Below are 27325 nucleotides of genomic sequence, written 5' to 3'. Positions count from 1 at the left end.
TTGAACCAGCTAATCAGGCTGATGTGAGATTCTCAATGTGGAAAACAGTTTTGCTCTGATTTCTGCAAAAAGAGTATCTGAGTTTGCAAACTGTTACGGCGGGTCAGTCTGATCTCATTTCCCAGAAAAAATAGGGTTTTCTTAACTAATCTTTCTTTTATTCTTAGTGGTATCAGAGACTATGGTGAGCCAAGGTATTCACCTTATTGCCTTCAAGAGAGAAAGGATCTTCAGTACTCTGGATGTCCACAGACAACCTGGATATTATCTTGACAGAACTAAAACTTTCAGAAACTCTGATCAGTAATTTCTTGTGATGGTTAGAGGAAAGTGCAATGTGGTTATCTCATGCTGTTAACTTTTGCTATACCCACCACACATGCTAGTATATTCTGTTGTATCCACCACAGTAAGGCTATTCAAGGCAGGGTCAAAGTTTACTCTGCTAGAGCCTTTGCTTAATGTGTGGGTTTTTGGAAATGGTTGGATTCTAGAAGTATTCTAGAAGAAGCAAATTGGTCCTCTGGACATACGTTGACAAAACACTAATCCTTCTCTATGTCTAGATCAGGCTTCGCAAGGACCATTCTGTAGGGGCTCCTGGGCTGCTCTTCCATCTCCCAAATGTAATTGTGTAATTATCTAGGGTAATCTACTGATTTTTTTGGTGTGATGTTTATGCCAGGGTTGGACATTCATAATTTTATTCTTAGCATTGTCCTGTCAGGGCTCAGCCTCCTTCTCTCTGTTGGCATAAAAGGTCTGAATGGCTTGGTGCCCAAACCAGTCTATTTTGTCAGCTTGATTGTTTCAACATGTGGAAGGTACGCTGAAGTTTGGAATCTTGCCAGCTGTTATGTCCTGTGCAGGATACAACCCATATAGCTAAGGCTACTGCAGCAGTGATCATTTGAACATCTGCCATTATGGTAAGTTTACTTACACAACTGTACTTTCTCTTGGCTGTGGTGGACCCACTGCATTTTTGCCCTTTCATTGCTGTCATGTTTTTTCCTTTCCTCACCCTTATGCATGTCTGTTTTGTTTTTCTTGTCTGGAGCATAAAAGTCTGAACATTTTTGCACATGTACATTCTATGTATACCATTTAGCACTCTTGCACTTGAGCTATATGTCTCGAGTACTGCACGAGAGGAAGTTGCCCAAGCATTGGTGTGCTGACATGGACATACAGTATCCTTGACAGGATATTTCCTTATGTAAACAATACTACAGCAGTAGTCTAGTTGGACATCGACTGTCATGTAAGGTCTTGCACAACTGTACTTTTGAATGCACCTGTATTTATAAATACTTAATATTTGAACCAGACCATCGCTTTCTTGGTCTCTGATAATATCATCCTTTCTGGCCTGTTTTACACAGGGTTTGTAACTCATCTAGATTCTTGCAGTACATTTGTAAGCTGTTTTAATTGATGATAATGACCTAGTTGAAAACCATAATGAGGCCTGCACTGAGTCCAATATATTGATTTGGACTCATCCAGCAAGTGTTTCTAATATTTCAAATTTGGAAATCAGGAGAGCCGTCAAAACACTTCTCCTCAAGTTCACATCCTCAAATCAAACTTCCTTGAATTGGGAGCAGCTCCTGTAATCAGGCTTCAAGTCCTAGCTCACAAAAGATTGCCCAAATAAAGGTAGAAATTGAAGTAACTGTTGGTTAAAAAAGGGGTTGCTAAGACATTGGAACATACTGTGGTTACCTGCAGCCAATCTGAGGGCACAGGGTCTTCCAGTGGTCTGTTTAATTATCCATCAGCAGCTGGTAAAAAAATATATATATAGTATCTACACAGTTATAAAAATCATAATTTATGACCCCCAGGCTGTTCATATTGCCTGGGAAGGGTAATTTTTATCCCAGTAGACCCTGAGCTTTTTTTCCACATCTCATATAAATGGTAGGGTGGCACTCTTCAAGCCCCTAGAAATACCCAAGTAAAATCTCCTGGAATCTGCTGTGCATGGTGTCACAATGTAATAATATATTCTCTGCAAAGCATACAAGTTTTGGTGCAACTCTGATTAAGTTTTCAGTTTCAAAAAACAAAGCTTATTGTTTCTTAAGAACTGTTGCATATTTATTGTCCTCTGACTTCTCCAAACGAACTAGCTAGATAGTTATTCCTTAAAATATTTTTTTTTGCTACGGATATGAATAATTGTACATTATTCCATGGAAGAGCAGTGGCGGTAGTCCTCTTTTTTTTAAATTATATAACCCGATTGAGAAACAAATTAGTGAGGAGGGTTCTCGGTCGCACTTACTTTTTTGATTTGTAAAGTAAAATCAACAGTTCAGTGGCAATTAAAGTTTTTAGAAAGTAAAATAGAACCTCGCAGGGTCCACAATAAAGCGTAAGGACAGCTGTTACTTCAGATATTTATTCAAGATGTTCTCTCCACAGTATCAGACAAAACAGCACATAAACTCTCCATAGAGACAGTACGTTTTCATTTTAAAACTTCATCGGATGTGGGCTGGTTGACATACAAGTATTTAAAGGCTTGTCAATCAAAGTTGGTCCAGTCAAAACACACAAGATTAGGAAAGGCATTGATGACCAATGTGGTGAACTAGTGCAAAGTAAAATCAAAAAACTTGAAAGAGATTTAGTAGAATATAAGAATAATACTAGTTACCCTATGCCTAGAACCAGGCCTAGATTTTGGGAGCGTGAACAGGCTAACAGTAGGGAAGAAGAAATACATAATGAATACCCAAGGGTGAATAATGAGGTAGGTAACCTGGAAGACTAATGATTATCCCCCTTTAAGGAGGTCCTAAAGGCTCCGGAATAAAAGTGATTTCCAACCAAACCAGTATTGTTCAAATTTTCGGGGGGCAACAAGAAGGGGAGGTACTAACAAGCACAGGTACCACTAGCCCCAACATGGAAAATGAAGTTATTATATAGGACACCTCCAATCCCTTTAGGTTCATTAAAGGTGACTTTAATATATATAATTTTAGTTCCACTGAATTAAATGATGAATATTTTAATTTATTATCTAGAGGCATGAAATTCATACCTCTGATAAAAGGTGAACTTACTAAGATTTTATTAGATTTTAAGGTTTTCAACTAATTTTTAGTGATACGGTTATTAGGCCTAATAATTTAGTGAAAAAGAGTACATATAATCCCCCTTTACACCCTCAAATAAAAAAAAATTTGAGAGCCTGGTTGAAAGTGAAATTAGAAATAACTTTAATAAAGTTAGGTTTAAGAAAAACTTAGAAGGACGAGAGCACAAACTTTTAATGGAACTAAGGAAAAATACAGACATACGTATAATGAAACCAAACAAAGGTGGTGGCATGGTTTTAATGGATACTCTTATGCAGGAGGGGAAAATGAATGGCATTCTCAGAGATCCTGACAGGTATACTAGTAGTTCCAAAAATGAAATTAACATAGCTTATGCAAGGATAGACACGGTCCTAGAGGATTTATACACAGAAGGTCTAATTGATAACAAAATTTTGAAATATTTGAAAGTGGAAAAACCAAGAATACCCACTATATTTGGGATTCCCAAAGTACACAAGAATGGGATGGATCCACCACTCAGACCAATTGTTTCAGCCGAAGGGTCAACCTTACCCATTGCCAAATACATACTCTAAGTTGAAAAACATATGGCTAAAACACAATAATATTCTTAGAGATTCATGGGACTTTTTAAGGAGTGTGAAACAAGACATATACACAGATAATATGTATTACCTAACTATTGATATAGTGGACTTATTTTCCTGTATTCCACTGGAGGAAGGAAAGGTAATGTTAGAAGAATTACGTAATGAGTGTATTGTGATTGTACAGTTGTTGGATTATTTTTTTTTATTTTTTTTTTTATTATTTTAAAGGAGAATACTTTCACCAAATCAAGGGGGTGGCCATAGGGGCAGCTTGTGCCCCTACATATGCAAACTTGATTTTAGCGAAATGGGAAGAAAAATGGGTGCTAGATTCTGTATTTAGCTCTAAATGGTCTTTATACAAGAGGTTTCTGGACAATATTTGTATATTTTGGAAGGCACCAAAGGAAGAAATTAGTAATTTTATAGAGTTTTTGAGTAATAGTACCAGTTTTTTGGAATTTACACACAAAATAGATGAAGAAAAACTCAATTATTTAGATGTTGAGATATATAAGAAGGACAATAATTTCCACTCAAAAGTGTATAGGAAAATAACTTACTCAAACTCTTATTTGCACAATAGTGCTCACCCCTTACACCAGAAAAGAAATTTGGTTGGGGACAATATATTAGATCATCCAGAATGACCTCAAATAATGAAGATGTTATGGAAGAAATGAAAATTTTGAACCAAATGTTTAGGAAAAGAAACTACCCAAGTGCCTTAATTGAGAAAGTGGAGAAGGAAGTCCTAGAAGGAAGATAAGGGAAATTTCGCTCCATTTTGGGTATTAAGAAAGTATTGAGCAACAGTTGAAAGTGGATGAGGGATTCAATAGGGCCCTGGTTATAGAATTTAATGCAAGTTCTACCTTAGTTAAAACTATAATAGAAAAGGAGTCTGATAGATTCATTTGTATCACGGACCTAGATAGAATAACTAAGGAAAAGTTAAAAGTGGTTTATAAGAATTCTAGTAGTTTAAAGAACGTATTTGAAAAGAATGTTATGACAGGAACAGGTGATAAAAACATGAGAAGAAAAGGAGCATTTAAATGTGGGCATTGTGCCCAATGCCCATACATTCTCAATAAAGAAACTTTTTACTTGGAATGTAGAGAAATGTTATTAGAGGGCAAAACATATAGTAACTGTGAAGATACAGGGATAGTGCACTTAGCAAAGTGTATGTGCTGTCAAGCATTCTATGTGGGAAAAACAGAGCGCAAATTAAAAATAAGAATTTATGAGCATTTATATGAAGTACAGAATAAAAAAGAAACAAATGCACTTTACAAACATCAGATAGAATGCTTGGGCGCAAATTATTTATTTTCTGTATTAGAGAAGGTGAAGAAGGATAAGAGGGGGTGGTCTTCGGGAAGAAACAATCAAATACAGAGAGCTCTGGTGGCAAGTAACTTTGCAAGCCAACAGGTGGCCAGGGCTACATGACTGTATTTCGATTGCCCCTATTCTCAAACTAAGAGCTGCTAAATTATAAAGCCCTTAAATATGAGTTTGTGCGCTGTCGTACTATCCTTGATTCTTTTATCCACATATTTGGTTGCTCTACTGGATTTTTAAATATTGAAATAATTAGTTTTTATGAACATTTACAAGATAGTAATTATATATGTATATATGTATTTATATATATATTTATTATATTGTTCTTTAATTTGAATGTAAAGCAATGTCTTTTTATTAATGTATTAATATGGTATTAATCTTTTAACTGTATTAGTTTATTATTCTTAAACAAGTGTAAAGTAAAAGTTTTAAAATGCCTTTTTTAATTCAGGTACATGAATTTACCACAAGATGGTGCTATTATCAAGTTTTCCATGGCCTTGGGTGCTTTTTATATTATTATTCATGATGGTATATTATCTTTTTAAAATTTTAGTAGTCTAAATGAATTACCAGGTATGTTTTAACTAATATTTATGGCAAGATTTTGTAGTTCTATACATTAAGTACACCTTGTATGCTTTTCATACGTTATTTGCATTGGTCTTGATTGCTTTTACCTAGGGTTTAATGTTTTTTTTAAAAATCAGCTTCAACTGATATGTCTTGACAAATGTGTTTTGATTGGACCAACTTTGATTGACAAGCCTTTAAATACTTGTAGTATGTCAACCAGCCCAGATCCGATGAAGTTTTAAAACGAAAACGTACTCTGTCTATGGAGCATTTATGTGCTGTTTTGTCTTATACTGTGGAAAGAACATCTTGAATAAATATCTGAAGTATCAGCTGTCCTTACACTTTATTGTGGACCCTCCAAGGTTCTTTTTTTTTTTTTACTTTTTATTTGTTTTCAATGTTTTATGGACCTTTTTTGGCTTATTTACGGATTAATTAAAGTTGATATTTTATACTAAGAATTGCATATCCTTCTAAAGAAGGTTTTCTCAGAGAAGCCATTAAAATTTAAGTAAATTATGAAAAATAGCAGCAAAGTGGGGAAACCCTTTCTGGTGCCCCTGGTCAAGAAAAGGGGTATAACAACTGAGTGGTCACTTTCATCTTAGCTGTTTACCTCATACAGAAGCAAAATATCCCAGTAGGCTACCATGATATTTCTAATATTTAGTGCATCCAAAAGGACTCCCCCAGCCAACTTTGAGATCTTTTTGGCATCTAGACTCGCTACTTTTGGGGAAGAGCACTACATCTATACCTCTTGAGTAGTAATTGAGGTTTTAATAGCATTGTCAGCAGTTTGCTTCACATGCAGAGACAGATTAAGCAAGGTTTTCCAGGTATAAAATAGTGAACTTAAATTCTAAGGTGGCCATAAAAAGTTCATAATTTTTTTTAAACAAGAAACATCTTTATTAAATTATAATGTGTATGACCTAATTTATATAAATGGCAATAAACTAGCAACACAGTCTCAGTTGCAAACTTATACATTCCAAACCGTGTGACATAGCTGTAGCTGCAAACATTATAAATCACTTTTAACATATCCAGTCATGTTAGTCAACCATTATATAGCTCATTCCAATCCTGTCTTCTTTTAAACCGCGTTCCTCCTCTGCATGTATTGTTCCCATAGATTTTGTTTTTTCCTATGTAATTTGCTCCTAGCCTTTGCTAAAGATCCCAGTTCCAGTTGTTTTTAACTCTGTGTATTCACTACTTCTAGTAAAGTTGGTTTAGATTTTGAGTTCCATTTTCTAGTAACTGCTTTTTTGGCAGCCATTATAATTAGACTTGCAAAGCCTTAATATGTCTAGGCAATTCCGAGTTTGTATCATAGCTCAAAAAAATAATTTCCCTTGTCACTCCAACTTGCTCACCCAGCATCTCTGACAGAGCAGTCTGCAGGAAATCTTTAAAGTCTACCAACCCATTACAGTCCCAGAAAAGTTCTTTGAAGTTTGCTTGGCGTATAAAAAATACCTACCTAAACACTTCCAGGCAAAGATCCAAAATCTTGCTTATTTGGGAGACATGCATATATCCACCCATTGTTTGCTTGTAAATTGCTTATCTAATTTCTCTTCCCAGTCCTTTCTAACCTCCACTGATTGATTCTTATAGTTGTCGTGCAATATTTTATATGCTGTGCTAATTATTCCTTTCTTAATGGCCACTTTAGATTCTACTAAAAACTCTACCAGTGCTGGTCTTTTGTTTGACACCCCCCCCCCCCCATTTCTTTCTCTTTGCCTGTACTCTGATGTTCATCGTGTTACCTGCTGCAGTCATCACACTTGGGTTATCCTGCTGTCAGGCGGTCCCGCAGTCAGCCCGAGTTCCAAAGTCTTGGTCCGGCGTCGGTTGCTGTCGCTTCTTCCCTGACATCAGTGTGCCAGAGGTATATAAGAGGCATCTGACGCCATTTTCTTCAGTCTTTCTTGCCGCACGGCGCCCGAAGCAGAAGCAGTTCGCAAGTGCCGGTCGGCCGACTCCTGAGATTTTCGATTCGAATTTCAGTCCGAAGTCTTCAATAAAGCTAAGTACCCCGTTGGGGAACCTTTTCTTGCCTCAGTCCGATGTCAGAAAAAGTTAACAATTGAATTTCTTGTGGGAAGCAAATACCTCATAAGGACTTCCATTCTTATTGTATTCCTTGCCTAGGCCCAGACCACGACGTCACAGGTTGTCGGTTTTGTGCTAGGTTTAATAAACGAACTATCAAACGCCGTTTTGACTTCGCTCGACATTACTTTGGTAGGAAATTTAATTATATCATGCCGTCGGATCAGCCAACGACCGGTATGCATAAAAAACACAAGGATAAGGACAGGCAGCCTAGGAACAAGCCAGACTCCGAGGCCTCATCTGGGCCTGTCGCCGGTTCTTCGGTTTTCAGTGAGGCGCCTACGCTGCCCCTGATAACCGCAGAATTGGAACCCCAGACAACTGCAGATTCTCAAGTGGAGTGTACTAGGTCGATGCAGCCATCCTTATTAGGCCCTTCCGACACCGGAGCAGAAGGAGACCTTGGTACAGTGGAAACACCTTCAGTTGCAGAAGGTGTCTTCAGACCGACTACACTCACCATTAAATCTTATGCTAAGCTTAAAATTCCTTTAAAACCCCAAAAAACTGTACATCAGTCTGCAGTTCAAGGCCCCATACCTAAGAAACAGATGCTTAAGATGGCTGAAGATTTGATTACCCTAATCAGGGGTTCCCATCCCCTCCAGATAAAAGACCAAGACAAGAGGAGGATTATGCTTCCTCTGACCAGGTTTCAATTTCCTCAGTTTCTTCGGGGGAAAAGGATTACACTATTCCCCCTTATGAGGACTCTGATGCTAAAGACTCTATTCCCTCAGCATCTCCCCCTGAAGACTACTCCTTTGGGGAAACTTTACATACCATGAGTGAACATTTCCACTGGGAAGGCCAGGACTACTCTGATTCTAAGAAAAGGATCCGAGAGTTCCTTTTACTACCCCAGCACAGAACACTTGCTATCCCTCCAGTTTTAGATATTGTGGATGATGTTTACTTGGAGTCTAGTTTAAATCCAGACTCTCTACCTCCTGCTCCAGCCAAACCAGACAGATACTACAGAGTACCTGATTCACACAAATTCCTTTATAAAAGCCCTGTGGCTGACCCAGAAACAATTCCCCAGGGTCCCAAGGGGGCTAAAGCTTCTATGGCTAAAAATCCTGTGCCCTCTGAAAGGGATTCCAGAGCCCTAGATAGATGGGGAAAGAAAATAACAGCAACTCTGGCTATGAGGGCATTGAATTGTCAGTTTCACATGCTGAAATATCAGCAATTCCTAATGTCTCAATTAAAACAAAAAATGAGCACACATACTGAACAGTTTGAATTCAAGGAAATGCAGGATCTGTTGTATGCAGCTGAACAGGTGGGCAAACATACTTTACAATGTGGATTTGATTCATTGGAAGCTTCCTGTAGAGCAGCTGTTACTGGGTCTGTCATACGTAGACATGCTTGGTTAAAAGAACAAACCCTACCTGATCATGTTAAAGCAAAATTATTGGATGCACCTTTACAGCAGGATGTATTATTTGGTGTCAAAGCAGAAGAGGTTTTAAAGAAAATGGAGGATAAGGCAAAGTCTATGCAGACGGTCAAGGATTTTTTACAGGTATAACCTCCTCGTTTTAGCAGAAATTGGCCAATAAAAAACTGGTCCTTTCCAGCTTCTGACAGATCACAGAGGGGCAAATACAGACACCCAAGGGGCAGAGGCCAGTCACAAGGCCCTTACAAACCTCGCAAATGGGGTACTGCTACCCAGAAAGGAGGAGAAGACAGGCCCCAAGCTAGCAGAAGACAAACACAATGACTCAATCCTTAAACTACCAAGCAAATCTCTCCTGGCAGCTCCCTTGGGAGGAAAATTAGCATTTTTTTGCAGACAACTGGCACATAATCACAAAAGGCAAATGGGTCCTAAACATTGTCTCACAGGGATACAGATTCCACTTTCTTACCTTGCCAAGGATAAAAGGAATGCCAAACCTGCCACCAAATCATTGGGCAGAGGCACAAAAACAAATTACAGCTCTCATGGACATGAGAGCCATTCAACAGGTACCTAAACAGGAGCAAGGACAAGGATTTTACTCAAGACTCTTTCTAGTCCCAAGAAAAGACAAAGCATGGAGACCCATTCTGGATCTTTCAATTCTGAACACCTATCTGCAAGTACCAAAATTCAAGATGCTAACACTACAGCAGCTTCTTCCCATGCTGGGCAAGAATGCTTGGCTAGTAATGTTGGACCTCAAAGAGGCATACCTGCATGTCCCTATCAGACAAAATTGCAGAAGATACCTCCGCTTCATTGCAGGTTCAATGCATTATCAATTCTCTGCACTGCCCTTTGGCTTATCTAGTGTGCCCAGGGTCTTCACAAAATGCCTTGCACCAGTAATTGCATACTGCAGACAAAGAGGAATTCAAATATACCCATACCTGGACGACTGCCTTATTCAAGCAGAAAGCAAGGAAATTCTTTTAAAGCATCTGGCATTTGTCAAACACCTTCTAAGTTGCCTAGGGTACACAGTAAATGAAAAGAAATCAAAACTAGTGCTCTCACAAAACATAATATTCCTGGGTGCCAGCTTGAATACAACGGCCCAGATGGCTTATCTCACGCCAGACAAGCAACAACAGCTGACTCAATATTTCAAAATAATGGCAACAAAGACCCAGCTCCCTGCAAGAAAAATTCTGCAGGCCTTGGGATTCATGGCATCTTGCATACTACTAGTACCATTTGCAAAACTGCATATGAGGAAATTACAATGGTACCTGAAAACGTATGGACTCAGCACAGCCAGAGCTTGGAAACAATGATACCACTCATTCCCTGCCTTCAACAGGAGTTTCTATGGTGGGCACAGGTATGTCACCTCAACAAGGGTCAGCCTTTCACCTTACCCACAGTCAGGCAAACTATGACAACAGATGCATCGGACTATGCCTGGGGAGCACACATGGCAGGACAGTGCATTCCGGGCAAATGGACTACAGATCAAAGGCATCTGCATATCAATCAAAAAGAAATGCTAGCAGTACAGCATGCCCTAACAGCTTTCAAGGACCTCTTACACCCAGGACAACTAATAATAAAGACGGACAATACCACAGTAATGTGGTACATAAACAAGCAAGGGGGCACACATTCCTACCCTCTATGCAGGCAAGCAATGGCCGTGTGGAACACAGCACTGTCTTACCAGGTTCAATTACAAGCACAATTCCTGCCAGGAAAGAAAAACACATTGGCAGACGACCTAAGCAAGAAACATCATGGATCCACACGAGTGGAAACTAGATCCACAAGTATTTGCAATGATAGCTCAAAAATGGGGACGCCCAGACATAGATCTGTTTGCCAGCCCCCAAAACTACCAACTTCAAAAATTTTGCACAAGGACATTCCATCCACAAGCTTGGAAAGTGGACGCCCTCTCATTCAGTTGCAAAACATTAACAGTGTATGCCTTTCCTCCACTGCCTCTTCTAGCAAAGGTACTGCTGAAAGTCAGATTAGAGAGACCACAAATGATACTCATTGCACCAGACTGGCCACGCCAGCATTGGTATCCAATTCTAAGGAACATGGCCCACGGCCCACCATGGATTTTAACACAAATTCCTCACCTGCTCACCCAGCGAGACATTCAGATTCTACACAGCCAGCTCAAGACTTTAAACCTGGCTGCATGGCAAATTACCTAAACAACCAGCCAACACTGTTATGGATGTCATTCTGGAGGCCAGGATGCCCAGCACCAGGAAAACCCAAACCTATTTAGACAAATGGAAAAGATTTGCGCCTGGAACCAAGCTAAAGGCCAAAATCCCCTTGATCCAAACATTCCTCAGATTCTACAATATTTAACTGAGATGTTGCACAAAGGACTTTCCTTTTCATCTATTAAGACCCACACCTCAGCAATTTCAGCTCATTACAACACGGATGCTCCTTTATTCTCACATCCACTCCTAAGACAGTACCTCAGAGGGGCTAAGAACATAAGACCGCCCAGGAGAGCACCAACAGCTACTTGGGATCTCAACTTTGTTCTGGAAAAGCTTACACTGCCACCCTTTGAACCAGCTTTTTCAGCTGATTTAAAATTTCTTTCATGGAAAACTGCCCTGCTACTAGCAATAACCCCAGCTAGAAGAGTCTCAGAGCTACAGGCACTAATGGCAGTGGAGCCTTTCCTCATTTTTCATCAAGACAGAGTCTCTCTGCGAACTAACCCTTCCTTTATGCCAAAGGTGGTATCCAGTGTGGCACTAAACCAAACCATTCATTTGCCCACCTTCTTCCCAAATCCCCAGAACAAAGGAGAAAGACTCCTGCACTCTTTGGACATTCACAGACAATTATGTTACTACTTGGATAAAACTAAAGCTTTCAGAAAATCTGACCAACTCCTTGTAGCCTATGCTGCAGGATCACAAGGAAAAGCTATCTCAAAACAGACCATTTCTAAATGGATAGGGCATTGCATACGTTTCTGCTACATGCATCATGGGAAACCGGTACCTGCTAACATTAGGTCCCACTCCACCAGGGCTACAGCTACATCAGCAGCCTTTCTCAGGGGAGTGCCAACCAAGGATATTCTGGAAGCTGCAACTTGGAGTTCAGTGCACACCTTCACCAAACACCATCACTTACCTCTATATTCTAAGACTAGAGCTGGTTTTGCCACTGCAGTTCTGCAGGGCCTACTAGCTTCTTCTAACCCTGTTTAACTCCATCACCCATCCTTAGCTTTGGGATTCAACCCAAGTGTGATGACTGCAGCAGGGTAACACGATGAACATAGTACAGTTTTGTACCTACCATAAATGTAAATGTTCAAGTGTTCACCCTGCTGTAGTCCAGGTTACCCTCCCTCCATCCCCTCTGAACTAGCTGAAGTTATCTATACCACTCTATCCTATACAACCTCTGTGGTGCATTTGCTTGTGCCTGAAGGTATTGTTTTATTTTTATAATACATATATATATATATATATATATATATATATATATATATAGCCTACCTATTGGGGGCACCTGACATCTGGGACAAGAAAAACTGAAGAAAATGGAGTCGGATGCCTCTTGTATACCCCTGGCGCACTGACGTCAGGGAAGAAGCGACAGCAACTGACGCCGGACCAAGACTTTGGAACTCGGCTGACTGCAGGACCGCCTGATGGCAGGATAACCCAAGCTTGATGACTGCAGCAGGGTGAACACTCGAACATCTACATTTATGGTAGGTACAAAACTGTACTATATCCGTCCTTGATATAGAAGGCAGTCTTTAGCCTGCAGTCCAAATAAGTTATTGGCATCTTCCCCTTCTATTACCTTTCCCTCTCTAGTTATTTGCTTGCAGTACCTTGGTTCCTTTGCCAGTTTTCTGCAATGCATTCCTGCCCCCTCTTGCCTATTGTCTGTATCCCTAATTGCAGTCACCAGTATTGGCAGAATCTCCTTTCTCCATTCCTGTGTTGGCTTAGTTTTTAGAAGACTTTCTGCTGCTTTATGAATATAATATTCTGTATGATTATTGTTCACCTTAAAGGTTTGCATCCAAAATCCCAGTCTCTAGCTGTTACTTGAGCCCCCCCCCCATTCCATCATCATCTCTTTCCACTTTGAGTTATAGTTTTGTGCTTGTGCTATGTAAAGGTCATCATCAGTGTTAAGTACATAATAGGTCTGTATGAACAAGGAAGCTCAGGGTGCTTGCTTGGATTTAGGATCACAGATCTTAAGGGCTACTTCTAGATAGGGAGAAGAACAGGCCTTGGTAGGATCTCATTCATGACTTTTAGCAATCGAGGGTTTGAATATTCTACGACAAGGATGTAAATTTCCTTTGGCAAGTTAGGTGACTCGAGAATTTATTTGCTGCCCAAAGTTGCTTTATGTTTTATCAATTCCTTAGTCGAAATAAGCATCATCAGTAACTCAATCTGGTCTGAGGTTAATTTTGGAAGCTATTTCTCATTCAAGTGCAAAGTCTTAATTATATTCTTTTTTTTCTGAGATGTCTTGAGGTCGTGTAAGCTTTAACATCAATGATCATTGTGCTGCCAATGATTTTTCAAATAATTTAATTATTATAGCTTTCAGACTTAAATCAAGCGTTATGGCTAAGTCCCAAATGTCCCCCATTTTATTTTTTCTTTTGAAAAACTCCAGGGTGAATCTGGTTTTAATTAGATTGAAATGATCTCAACCAGCCTTCCTAAGTTCTTAACACTTTACCTTTATTTCTTCAGTCTACCCAAGTGTAGCACACTGTCCTTAAAAATCTTATTTTAAAATATTTTTGGTAATATGAAGAGTAAATACTGCAGTATTTTTTTATTGTGCTTATTGTCCAGATACGTACCTTGAGGGCACATAGCTTATGGGGCAGTACATGTATATGTAAACACCCGGGTCTTTTAATAGGATTGTTTAGTCCGTTAGCTTTCCAGAGTAATGTTAACAGAGACATCACAGCATTTTTTATAACGTTCCATATAAATATTTTCTCAGGCTTTCTTATTAATGCCTGAAATGCCTTACATTACTAACCACTGCATGAGAGCCTGCGTTATGTCACTATTCTCGTCTTCCCCTAGAATGCCAGATGAACATCATTTTCAGACACAACAACCAGTTTATTCTACATCAGACTCTGGTGGTGGTGCTGCGGTAGCATTGTCGCCTCACAGTAAGACGCTGTGTTCATTTCTCAGCTAGAGTGTCTTCTGCGTGGAGACATGCTTGAATGGGCGTTCCTTCTTTGAAGGTTGTGCGTCAGGGCTGGCGACTCGGCACGTAAAAATCAACTGCCAATCATTAGTGGACCGGAGTTCCGCTGTGGCGATCCCTAACCGGGAAAAGCCGAAAGACACAACAACAACTCTTATAAAAAAGTGATGACATGTTAGTGATAAATAATTTCTCCTTCCTAAATTCTTTTGGGAACCACATTGTAAAACTCTTAATTTCCTGTAAAGAGTTTTACAATGAAAATTAACAAAGCTGGGCAAATCATTCAAAAGTTTAAAAAAAAAAAAAAAAAAAAAATCCATTATGGGAGTGTATCCTAATCAGATTGATGGGTCTGGCAATAAAGTACTACCATTTTATAGGTACCATCTAGGGATAATCACCTTGCTTTGTTAATTATAGTGTGAATTCTTTCTTTTCCTCTAATTATCAGATTTAGGTTTTGTATAGTTTTCTGATATAACAGGCCACTTAACTGTGGTATGCATAGTCAGGTGAGCCAGAAACCTGCATTTTTTTTTTTTTTGCATTACTCAGTTCTAAATGCATTTCCTTTGGGGTTTTTTCCACCCCAAGAAACAAACACTTTATATAACAGTTAAATCCAGCAGACTGAGCTTCTGTACACTTAGCAATACCAAAACAGCTCAAAGAAGCAGACAAGATGATTTAACTTGCATTTGGGGATTTTCGCATATTTTCCCACTCTACATTCAGGAATGAGGTATAACCAGAAACACTAAAAGCAAGTAGTTTAGTACTGCTAATTATGAAAGCTTATGAACATTGGTAAGCTGTTCATTCAGAGTTTGTTACTAGAACACCTTAGTGTGCTAGGACACTACTGAATAATAATTTCAGTCATCTGCTTGATATTCTAAAAAAAAATGTAGTTATCTAAAGTGCTGAAGTGTCTCTACTCAGCAAGCAGTCTGATGTTTGGTTCCCTCTACAACTGAGCAGTCTTTGTTCAAGAAGACCATTATACTGTTGTGTCATTCTTGTCATCCACCCATTGAAAAAAGAGGCAAATTAGAAAGTGTTCATGTAACCTGAGAAACCAGTTTTACTTGACACTTGGCAGCCATTTAGTAGCGATTATTATGACCAGGAATTGCTAGAGATAAGCTTGGCAACCATGTACTTTTCATCTTCAGTCAAAGGTGCAGTCATTTTATTCACTCAGCATCTGTTGCTAAAAGGAACTTAACATAATTCTTAGTGCCATTCACCGTTAATGATTTAATCTTCAATTTATGGCAGAATAGTGCCAAGTGCCACATGAGAAAATGAACACTTAAATTATTGAAAATGAAGAAAGCGCCAAGTGCCACATGAGAAAACGAACACTTAAATTATGAAAAATGAAGAAAGCGCCAAGTGCCACATGAGAAAACGAACACTTAAATTATGAAAAATGAAAAAAGCGCCAAGTGCCACATGAGAAAACGAACACTTAAATTATGAAAAATGAAGAAAGCGCCAAGTGCCACATGAGAAAACGAACACTTAAATTATGAAAAATGAAGAAAGCGCCAAGTGCCACATGAGAAAACGAACACTTAAATTATGAAAAATGAAGAAAGCGCCAAGTGCCACATGAGAAAACGAACACTTAAATTATGAAAAATGAAGAAAGTGCCAAGTGCCACATGAGAAAACGAACACTTAAATTATGAAAAATGAAGAAAGTGCCAAGTGCCACATGAGAAAACGAACACTTAAATTATGAAAAATGAAGAAAGCAAAAGCACAGCTGCACTTTTGCTTTTCCCTTTGCTTAGCCATCAGCAAAATAGGTTCCATTTGTAAACATACCACATCTATTAAAGATTATTTAAATTAAGCTACATGTGTATCACCACATGCACTAGGGTTAGCCATGGTTTACCAGCTAGTAAACGTCATACCTTTAATTAAATCGGATTAAAGTTTAAGTGGTCTGTTAAACATGTACCACTTAGTCGATTTTTTCAGGCAGCTATAGCTAACATTTACATGAAAGTCATGCTCTAAAACAGCAAACACCGCCATATAGCATACAACACACTCACCAAAAATTGGTTTGTGAAGATACTGGGATATTGCATCATATTTATCCAAATTGTAGACCAATAGCCCTGCATGGATTGTTTGGTATTTACAGAGCTTTTCAACCCAGACTATGTCCTGGAGCATAAAACACCTGTATTTATTCTCAGCTAAGGTGTTGCTGGGTTTTAAACTTGGTTTTAACCCATTTACAAACTTGACAACCCCTTTCCAGAGGCTTTATGTAACTAGGTCATTTGATTCCCCTTATTGTTTCAGATGGTTTGCCAAATGTAGATCATGCCTCCCCTCATCTCATTTGCCAGCTGAAATATATGTAGCTAGTTTGTTAATTTTACTTTGATTTCTTGTAAATCCAAACTGTATATCAAACCTGCATGAAATGAATATTATCACATCCTAAGTCAATCCCTACATCCACCTCAGTAATGTGCCAAGATCCAAGTTCCGAAAATTGAATTAAAATAGCTTTGTGTAGATTTTTTTAGTGGTTTCTTGTGCGTTCAACTCAGAAAATTCATTTGTGTCAGCATTTAATTGCTAAACAGAGATCCCAGAAGAGGTCATTAAAGTTCAAAAGGAATATACCCAAAGTACAAAGTCTGACAAGGAAAGAACCTTATAATTTTCATGGACAGTATTACATTCACAATAAAATGTAACAAAAGAAACAGCTGAAACAGTGCAGTAGTAATACCCAACTGCACCAGAGTACACCAGAGAAAGACGTAAGGGTTACAGTCAACTGCCCATGGACCTTGCCCTGTATTCTGAAAATAGTGGAAAACCCAGTTTGAGACCAATCGGATTAACATGCGTTGGCTTTTTTTCCCCCAAAATTAGAGCATTGCTGTAATTTCTCCTTTCCTTGATGAGGTATATACCTCATTCTTTATTTTTCTTTCTCAGATGAAGAATTTCAAATTTTTCTGAACAATTTTTTATTGTTGACAGGATGCTGTGTTATCATGGCAAAGGATTCACTATGAACATAGCTGTAGTCTCTGTAAATTGTTCTCTTTCCCCAGCAGATGCCTGAGTGCCCAAAAAAGGGTTTATTTCAGATGCAAACGATTATTTTAGTGTAGCAGGACAAAAGAAGATAAAAGCAAAGTTTCATAGCTTGACAGAAGCAACATATTTTTTTCACAGAATACACAATGAGACTGAAATGTAAGGGAAAGTTAAGGCCATTTTTTCTTTTAAAGCATATGTATCGAGATGGATTGTGGTCTGATGTAGACTCCTGCTAGCATGTTAGGCATTCCCAAAGTGCTGTGTGTTCTTTCCAGCATACTCTTAAGTGGTAGACCATTCCATTCATGCAAAAGAGTTTTCACAAACATTAAGAAGTTAGACGCCTCTGCTTTTTCTGGTAAGCCCACCACTCAGTCTGATATTTATTTTTTCCACATGCTCTGTCTTATTAATTTAAGGACCTAATTCTAAAGCCTGTCTTCATGGTACTGCACTTGCCAGCTAGTATCTTTAGCTGAAGTAAAGTGAAGGAAAATGCCACTATTTTTGATGAGTCTTATAAACAGAAAGCATTAAACAGAGTCAGCTGTGATATTTATGAACAGAGCAATGGCAGCAGTTGCCTGGCAGAGTAATACAATAATGAGGATAATCTGTGAATGGTTGATAGTAAGAATTAAGGTGGAAGACTTTTTTTCTTTGATGAGCCTTATTTGAATAAAGAAACCAAGCAAGGATGTTCTTTTTTCCTTTTTTTTGTTTGCTTTATATTTAGAGCCATTAACAAAGAAAACAAGCTATTCACAAATTCAGGAATATGCCTGGTTAGCTAATCAAGAAAAAGTTGGCTTTATTTGCATATGGAAAATGATGTTGTGCTTGATTAATCCAGAAAAGAACATTTCAGTGTTGCAGAAAATGTTGAGACTGTTTTAAGTCTTTTTGAGATGCAACATAAATGAAGATAAAACAAAATTATTGTAGTAGTAGTGAACTATGCATGTATGCATTCATTGGTTCAGCAATCTCCGTAGTTATAGGGATGTCATACAATGGGGTATTTAGTTTCATGGATCAAAAAGGATTTTGTTTTTACAGTTAATTATATATGAGAAGAGACTAAACAGATTATACAAACAAATTAAACTGAAGGATGGTCCCGATTTTGGGTATGGATTGCAAGAAATGTTTTTGTCTGTTTAGTCTTATACACAGTTCTGGCATATTTTTAGCAACCAGATTAGAAGTTGTGGATGACAATAAAGAGCTGAAGGATTTTACCTGGCAATGGAAGAGGGCAAGAGTTAAGTGGGATAAGTTGATTTTTACCGTAGAATAAGATGGTTTAGAGGTACCTGATTGGAAGAGGTACTTTAAAGTTCTCAGTTAAGACTTGTATACATAATTCAAGCAGAAAGTTTTAAATCAAAGTGGGAAAAAATGATATTGAAAGAAGGCAGTTCAAGAGGTAAAGAGAGACTGGGATTTTGGATGCAAGTCCTTAAGGAGAAAAGTAACAACTATACAGAGTATTGTATTCATGTAATAGCTGAAAATCTAAGAACCAAGCCAGTGCCTGAATGGAGAAAGAAAATTTTGATCAGTAGAGATACTTGCAAGTAGGAATATGGAAAATAGGTAAGAGGGGTTGAAATTTACTGGAGGATGTTAACAAATGAATCAAGGTATTTGAAGCAAATAACTCTGAGAAGTGAAAGGTAAGAGAAAATGGGATTAGAGCAATATGAAATCTAATGTTGTCAATCTTCATCTATTCTTTACTTGTGGATTTCGGTTCCGATCCTCGGAACTGATCTGGCCATTATAAAGTTCACATCAGTCAAAATAAATCTCTTGAGCTGCTAGTCTAACCATAATGCCCCTCTCCACATTACCTCAGATTTCATTTGCCTTGCTTGCGACAAGATATGTCAGCCATCTTTTGTGCAGCTAAGTGTATTTTGTGTATATTATTATTATTTTTTTCTGCTAAACCTTTTCCTATCCTTTAAATCTTGTTCTGTCTGTTGTGCGTGTACTGTCATTTCCTATTACGGTTAGTAAATTCTCCCTACCATTGTTGCTAGTCTTTCCCTTTTTCTCTACCGTTGGTACTCTACCATCATTGATAGATTTTTCCCTGTTTCCCTGTCGCATGAGTGAAGATCTAATTTTCTTTCTTTCTTGCTTTTTTTTCTGCCTTCCTGTTTTGTTTTGTCAGGATCATAGCAGAGAAACAAAAAAGCTTCACTACGGGGTTTAAGTAGTGTGTAGAGTGTGGCAGAAAGATACCAAACTCTGATAACCATGAATCGTGGATGTATTGTTTGGGAGTTTCCCATCTGAGTATAGAATGTTACATCTGCCAGGGTTTCAGTAATTGAACTTTAGCAGAAAGGACAAATAAGGTGATTCTCAAAGGGCTCCTTAAAGCCCCTTTTGGAAAAGCCTTGTCCAAGGCTGATGAGTCAACTCTGGCCTCTGGATCTAAGTCCACTCATTCAGTACTGATGTCTCTGTTGCCACTGGTCATCAGGAAACATAAACACACTTCTGAGGGTTCATCTTTGGACCTGTAAGTTAAGGTTCCAAGGCTGTCAGAGCAGACTAAATCTCCTGCACCAGAAACTTTACTGGTGCCTTCTACACCAGCCATGACTATTATTCCTACTGTAGTGACGATGGCTCCGACCTTGACCATGGCTTCAACATTGGTGGTGACTGACACTCTGACCAGTTCGGTGTCCATTTCACCCTTGGTGCAGATGGTACCTAAATTAGTGTTATCCACAGAACCCAAGTCTATGTATTCTCCATCTTTGGACCTGTTCCATGGTAAGCTCCTCAGTCCATCCATGGAGAGACCTGAATCGCCTTCTGGTTTATCCATACACTCCACCAGAAGTCTTTTTGAGGTCAATATTGTTAGATTGGTGGGTCAGACCTTGGCAGCCTGGGGTCTTCCATCCTCTTCTCAAGCCTCTCTCCTTTCTGGTGCAGTGGGTTTTTCTCCATCCACCCCTACATATACTCCTTCTCTAACCTCAACACAGGCTTCAGAGCTTTCGACTTCAACATCCCAGGTACTGATAGCTTTGGCGCTGACAACACTACTGTCTTCAGCACCAAGTCTAGAGTTTTTCTGTCTTGATTCCGGGCTCTCATCACTCCTCGAGGGGGGGTACTGCCTTTCAGACTATGGAAAAGGCTTTAGCCACTGCTTCATCTCAGGTGGCTTCTGGGTTATTGGAGTCTTCCCCTGTGACCCCAGGTTATTCAGTTCAGCCACCAGCCTCTACCCCTGGACATGCACGCACCACAGTTGCAAGACTTGCCTTCTAAAGGCACTCCCTCTTCAAGTCATCCTCAGATGTCCCCACTGAAGAGCCCCCTTGGAAAACATTGTATAAGAGGAAACACTTTGAGTCTCCTGAAGAAACCGTCTCAGAGGACATAAATTTCAATAAAGGGGAGAGTTCCCCATGGTCCCCCCTGGAATATGTCTACTTTGGAGACATTCTGGAGATCCTAAAACAGAGGGAGAATTGGAAGTCCAAAAACCCATCTTCGGAGCAATGTTTGCTTGCAGGCCTTCGGTGCTCGCCCATCTACCTCCTGCTGGGTGACCCAGCCTGCTGATGATATGATTAAACTAATTGCTCAGCAGGCTTGAAAGGCTCCTGATGCTGTGGAACCAGTCCCCTGGAGACCTGACAAAATCCTTACTGCTCCAGAAGACCAACCACATTGGGCTAAAGGTTTGCTGGTAGATGCCATGGTGGTAGTGGCCACCACAAAAAAAAGAACTAGCCGAGGAAAGTTCTACTGTCCATCCCTGAACTGGGAGTCCAGGGCAATGGACAAATTTGGAAAGCGGGTGAATGCATCATTGACCTTTTCTATCAAGTCCTTGAAATTTTTGGCACATTTCACAAGGCTCCAAAAGGATCTGGTCAAGGAGCTGTCAGATACCCTGACAGGAGCTGTGGCTGAGGGAGTCCAGGGTAACGTGGCGCCTCAACTAGCTACCCTGGAGTCTATTTCAAACATGTCCATGGAGCACATTGCACATGCAGCCAAAGGGATGACCAGGTCAGCAGCTTCAGGTGTTGCAATTCAGAGATTTGCTTGGATGCACCTGTGTGAGTTTGTGGAATCAGTCAAGTCTTCCTTTGTCAATGCCCCCTTTAATGGGTCCTCCTTGTTTGGTCCCAAAGTAAAGGAAGCTCTGTTCAGGTGTGAATAGGATGGAAAGACTTTGTGTGCATATGTTTTTCTACTCCTCAACAATCCTATTCCAGGAATCAAAGTGGTAAAATGTGGTTCAAGAAATCCCAGAAGCCTTTCCAGGATACAAGTGGCTTGATTCCCCCTGGGGCAGAGGGGGGGGGGCATTATAGTGGAGAATGCCATTCCAGAGGCAGGATGGTCCAGAGAATTAGGATTCCAGGGATTAATTCTCTGTTCAACCCTGTCAGCGGTCCTGAAGGGGGGCCTGATTGCTTACCTCTGGAAACAGTTGGGGGAAGATTTTCCTTGCACCCAAATGCCTGGCGACACATAACCACCGATGCCTGGGTGCTAAGGATCATTTCCAGAGGTTATCTAATTCCCTTCACCCTTTACCCAAGATCCCCAGCAAGACTGCCCGTCATTCCACCCAGTTAGAGAGTTCAAGCAGCAACAGAAATAGAAAAGCTGCTAGGAAAAAGTCATCCAATAAATCCCATCAGACCAACCAGGATCTGGTTTTCACTTAAGATTCTTTTTAGTGCCAAGGAAAATAGTGGACTGGAAGAAACAAAATTCCAGATGGTCATGGTTCAGTCAATTCTCCCTTTCTTAGAGAAAGACGATTGGATGTGCTCTATCTACTTTCAAGATGCATATTACCACATAAAGGTGGAGAAATGCTCAATAAAGTTTCTCCGCTTCCAAATGGGAACCAGTCCTTTCCAATTCAGAGTGCTGTCCTTTGCTCTCACCACAGCCCCCAGGGTGTTCACCAAATGTATGGCAGCAGTCACAACACATCTAAGGCTGATCATATTCTGGATGTTTCCTTACTTAGATAACTGGCTCCTGACCTCTCCCACCAGGCACCTACTTCTTCAAACTACAGACTACATTCTGAAACTAGCCCTTCAGTTAGGCAATAACTGTCAGTCCTGCAAAGTCCCAGCTAACCCCTTCTCAGGACATGGAATTTATCAGAGCTTGTATCAGCACTGTCTCTTGCATAGCATCGCTTCCACTACACAAGCTACAGAAAATTCAGTCTAGGGTCCTCCCCCCTTCTTTGCTCAAACAAAATTTCTGCTTATCTGATTCTGCAGGCATTGGGTTCCATGGCAGCAGTGATCACATTGGTTTCATTGGCACGATTTCACATGAGACTTCTCCTGTAGTTACTTGCAAACCAATGGACTTTTCTAACTCACTCCATGAACTATTTGATTTTCATAGCCAGTCAATGCAAGAATGACCTATCCTGGTGGATGCACTCAGAGGAGATTCTTCTAGGCTGCCCCTTTGTTCCTCCTCAGCCTAAGGCCATAGTGACCACAGATGCTTCCCAGATGGGGTGGGGAGGAGGCATTATCTCGGGAAGACAGTCCAATTCACTTGTTCCCCTTCCGAGGCCAGTTTGCATATTAGTGTTCTGGAGTAAAGAGTAGTGCTTCTGGGGTTGCAAGCATTTAACTCTTGCCTTACCTCAAGGGACACTAGCTATGCAGTCGGGCAACACGTCGGTCGTCTGGTACATCAACAAACGGGGTAACCAAGTCCTACCCACTGTGTCAAGAAGCACTTTGAGTGGCAATGGGCTATAACTTCCAACCGCTTTCTGATAATGGACATCCCGGGCATACCTCTCAACTATACAGATTTTCGCAGACTCCAGATTCTTGCCTTATATTTTTGGTCCATGTTTCATAAAATTGTGGCTTTCTCTCAAGTTAGTGGCAAATTATTAAAGACTGAAGTTAGAAAATAATGACACGTATAAGTTTTAGACTTTATACCCTTCAGAAAATTCATGCTAATGCAAAACCTGTTATTCTATCAATTTTCTAAGTTTGTAAGAGCAAAATTTAAAAATTGTCCCTTTTTGTACCACTTTTTTGTGGCTTTGTCCAGATTTCTTACTCTAAGAGGTTGAGAGGTATGATCCCGGGGAGTTCGTACGTGATTGTGGACAGACTAAAGCAGGTGCATCCTCATGCCTCACGAGTGGTCTCTGAACCCCAGAGTAGCAAAGGAGATCTTTCTTCGCTGGGGCCAGCCTTGCTGTGATCTGTTTGCCTCACCCCTGAACAACAAGTGCAGAATTCCCCCTCGGGAGCCCACCAGGGACAGTCTTCTCCACGATTGGCCCTCAGGTGTCCTTTTTGCCTTTCCCCCATTCCCTCTGATCCATCTTTTTCTCAAGAAAGCAGCTTGGTTGAGGAGCAAAGCGATCCTCATTGCTCCCTACTGACTTTGACAGATATGGTTTCCTTTCCTCTGGCCTCATCTACTACACTGCCCTTGGATTCCGGACCCAGTTCTGGATCTGTTGTCCCACTCCCAGGGACTAGTACATTCCAGTCTTGGTCTCTCAAGCTGATGGCTAGGTTTCTCCAATTCTGGTAGTCACCAGGATAATGTTATTCCTTCCCCCATGCAACACATTTTGATGGCATGCCACAAACCATCCACTAGGAGTCTCTACCTTAGTTAATGGAAGAGATTTTTCTATTGGGCCCTCTGGCAATGGTCTAGACCCCTTTTTAGTGCCAGTAGAAAAAATTCTGGAGTTTCTATCTGCCATCTGTATTAAAGGAGCTTGTGCTTCCACTGTTAGTTATCCTAGCAGCTATTTCAAATTTCCATAATGGTGCTGGGGATCAACCTTTAATTTCTCACAGACTTTGTAAAGTTTTTCTAAAGGGTACAATCTGCTTGAAGTCTGCCTTCAAAGACCCTCTTCCGCATGGGATCTAATTCTTGTGCTGCATTCACTTAATTCACCTCCATTTGAACCCACAGCGACTTGTGATTTAAAATTCCTTTCTTGGAAGACATTCTACCTTATAGCTGTCACTTTGGCAAGGTGAGTCCCCGAATTACAGACTTTATGCTCCAAAGCTCCGTACTTAGTTTTCCACAAAGACAGAGTGTCACTTAGAACAAACCCTACTTTCCTTCCTAAAATGGTACCAGAGACCAATATTAACCAATCTGTAGACTTGTATGTATTCTTTCCAAATTTTTCAAATAAAGACGAGTACTGCCTGCACCTTCTGGATGTGCACAGGCAGTTGCGTTTCTACCTTGATAGAACTAAACAATTTAGATGGTCAGACCAATTATTCATGTCCTTTGCCAGTACAGCTTTAGGCAAACCAGTGTCCAAGGTGACTGCATCCAAGTGGTTAAGAAACTGCATCTCTTTCATTTACGAGAAACTTAACATGAAGCTTCCTTTGCCAGTCAAGGCATATTCTATCAGATGTATGGCGACATCGGCTGTTTTTCATTCCAAAGCCTCCATGTCAGAAAGTTGCACAACTGCAACGTGGGCTAATCCACATACCTTTATTACGCATTACAAATTGGATATGGTCTCCAGGGGGGAGAGCCTCTTTTGGTTCTATGGTTTTCAAGAATATTCTTCCTTGAGGCCACCCATGTTTTAAGGTAGCTGGGGACTCTGTCCCACAAGTCAAGAATAGATGAAGATTGGCAACATCAGATAAAGAAGTCATGTCTTATGATAACGTTCCATCTGTGTTGTCGATCTTCATCTATTCTTATATCCCTCCTAACTGCCCCCTCCCTTAGACATCTGGTAGAGCAACATCCTGTCCTGGGTTCTTATTGTTAAGGATAACTTGGACAAGGTTTCTCTCTTATATTATAGAACCTTTTTTCTGAATAATAACAGACTCGATCTGAGGTAATGTGGAGAGGGGCATTATGGGTTGACTAGCAGCTCAAGAGATTTTTTTGGCTGACGTGAGCTTTATAATGGCCAGATCAGTTCCAAAACCCGTAAATCAAGAATAGATGAAGATTGACAACGTAGATGGAACGTTATGATAAGCCATAACTTCTTTGTTTCGACTGTAGATTAAAGATTTTGTTCCCTGCCAGGGCCCGATAGCAGATTGTAGGCAAAGAGAAAAAGGGGCAGGGGAGTGCTAAGTGAAAGACCAGCTCTGGTAGAGTTTTTCAGTCTAGAGCAGTAGATGCTTTTAAAAAAGGATATCTATATTACCTAACTGCTATAAGAATCAATCAGATAAGGTTAGAAAGGTTGGGAAAAAACATAAATGCAGTTTACAAAGAAACAATGGGAAAAAATCTGTAAGGCTGACAGATATGCATCAAAGTTCAGAAGGTTGCTTGAAAGTGTTTGCATAAATATTTTATACCAAAGTAGACTTCAGAGAATTTTTCCATGTGCAGATGGCTAATGTTGGAGCTGTGATGAGGCACACAGGTAATTGGGAACTTGTTTTATGGGAATATAATTAGTTGGCAGATTTTTAAAAATCCCATGCAGAATACTTAGTAGTAACTATGGAGATGATTATTTTGAGCTGGGATTGAGGATCTAAATTGCCTATACATAGTAAAACCTTACCAAGTGTAATGCTATTGAGTTGTAAAAAAAAAGCAGCTACTAGAAATTGGAAATCAAAATCTATAACAATGATAATGAAAGTTTTGAATATTGTATAGGTGATGGTGGAATCTTTTGGAAAGGCAAAGTTCAAATTTCATTGAAATAAATGGAATATCTGTGAGCAAAGCATGTTGAATGGTGGTCAAGAGGAGAGGTGAAGCTTAATGGAAGGCAGAAATTGAGCGAATTATGTAGTGTTGGAATAAATGGAAATTGTTAAAAAGAAAATAAGTATATTCTGCAATGGTAATGATTGAAATGGTTATTGTAGTTTTTCTTTTCTGTTAATGTTTGTGAACCCATGGTGCAACGTAAAATGTGATAGTTCAGTAAAGATATTAAAAAAAAAAAAAAGGTAAACTTTATCAGTAAATATTGTTGCTAGAGTATGTCCTTCCTGGTCAGCAGGGTGCATCAGCAGGACTGAGACTGTCAGGAAGGCCTCCAGCCCCCCTTGTGCACTGAAGTAGCTAAAAATCTTTTGTTCTTCCAGTGCAGTCTACTAGTCAGGAAAGCTATGAAAAAAAAAAAAACGATTAGCAGGAAGGAATTGTAAGGGGATTTCATTGTAGTGTATCCACTGCTAGAGTATCTAATTATAAAAGAACCCAAACTGTGTGTGTGTGTGTGTGTGTGTGTGTGTGTGTGTGTGTGTGTGTGTGTGTGTGTGTGTAAATGAAATACTAACAAACGTATTAAAGCATTCCTGTGTTCATTTAATAGTTTATTACATGGAATTAATTTAACATGGTCATTATGAAATTTATTACATGTCATCTAAGCTTAGCATTTGAGCATCTTGTGGTGTTTTTATTTTGGTTTGGTTAGGAGAGTGTTTAATGTTTTATTTGCTTTATGCATTTAGGGCTAAGCTCCTAGAAAGTGAAGCATTAAATGAAAATCTCCGACGTAGTCTTTCACGAGCTTCAACAAGATCATCGTATTTTGGAGCTCCTGGTTCATTTTCAAATGCTGTCATTTCAGCAGATAAAGAAACACTTGATGTGTTAGACCTGGCTAAAAAAGATGTAGAAAAATTAAAGAAGAAAGAGAAAAAGAAAAAGAAAAGGTAAACTATTATGAAAGTTATTTAAAGTAAGTGCATTATTCTTCTTTGGTGTGTTAAGAAATATAAGAATTAAGCAGTACTTTTTTAAAATATGTAGAGCATGATGATTACAAA

General features: G+C 39.6%; 1 protein-coding gene across 1 annotated transcript in view; it reads left to right on the top strand.

Annotated features, from left to right (window-relative positions):
• The window catches only part of LOC122815018 (kinesin-like protein KIF21A), a 1294913-nt gene that overhangs the window by 179820 nt on the left and 1087768 nt on the right, over positions 1-27325 (top strand). Inside the window, exon 6 of the mRNA XM_044087270.1 lies at positions 27008-27211. Coding sequence (XP_043943205.1) covers positions 27008-27211 — 204 coding nt within the window. The remainder of the gene's footprint in view (positions 1-27007; positions 27212-27325) is intronic.

This window comes from Protopterus annectens, chromosome 11.part0, assembly GCF_019279795.1.
Source record: "Protopterus annectens isolate FY-2018-M chromosome 11.part0, PAN1.0, whole genome shotgun sequence".
Taxonomy (NCBI): Eukaryota; Metazoa; Chordata; order Ceratodontiformes; family Protopteridae; genus Protopterus; species Protopterus annectens.
This window is presented reverse-complemented; position numbering and strand designations above follow the sequence as displayed.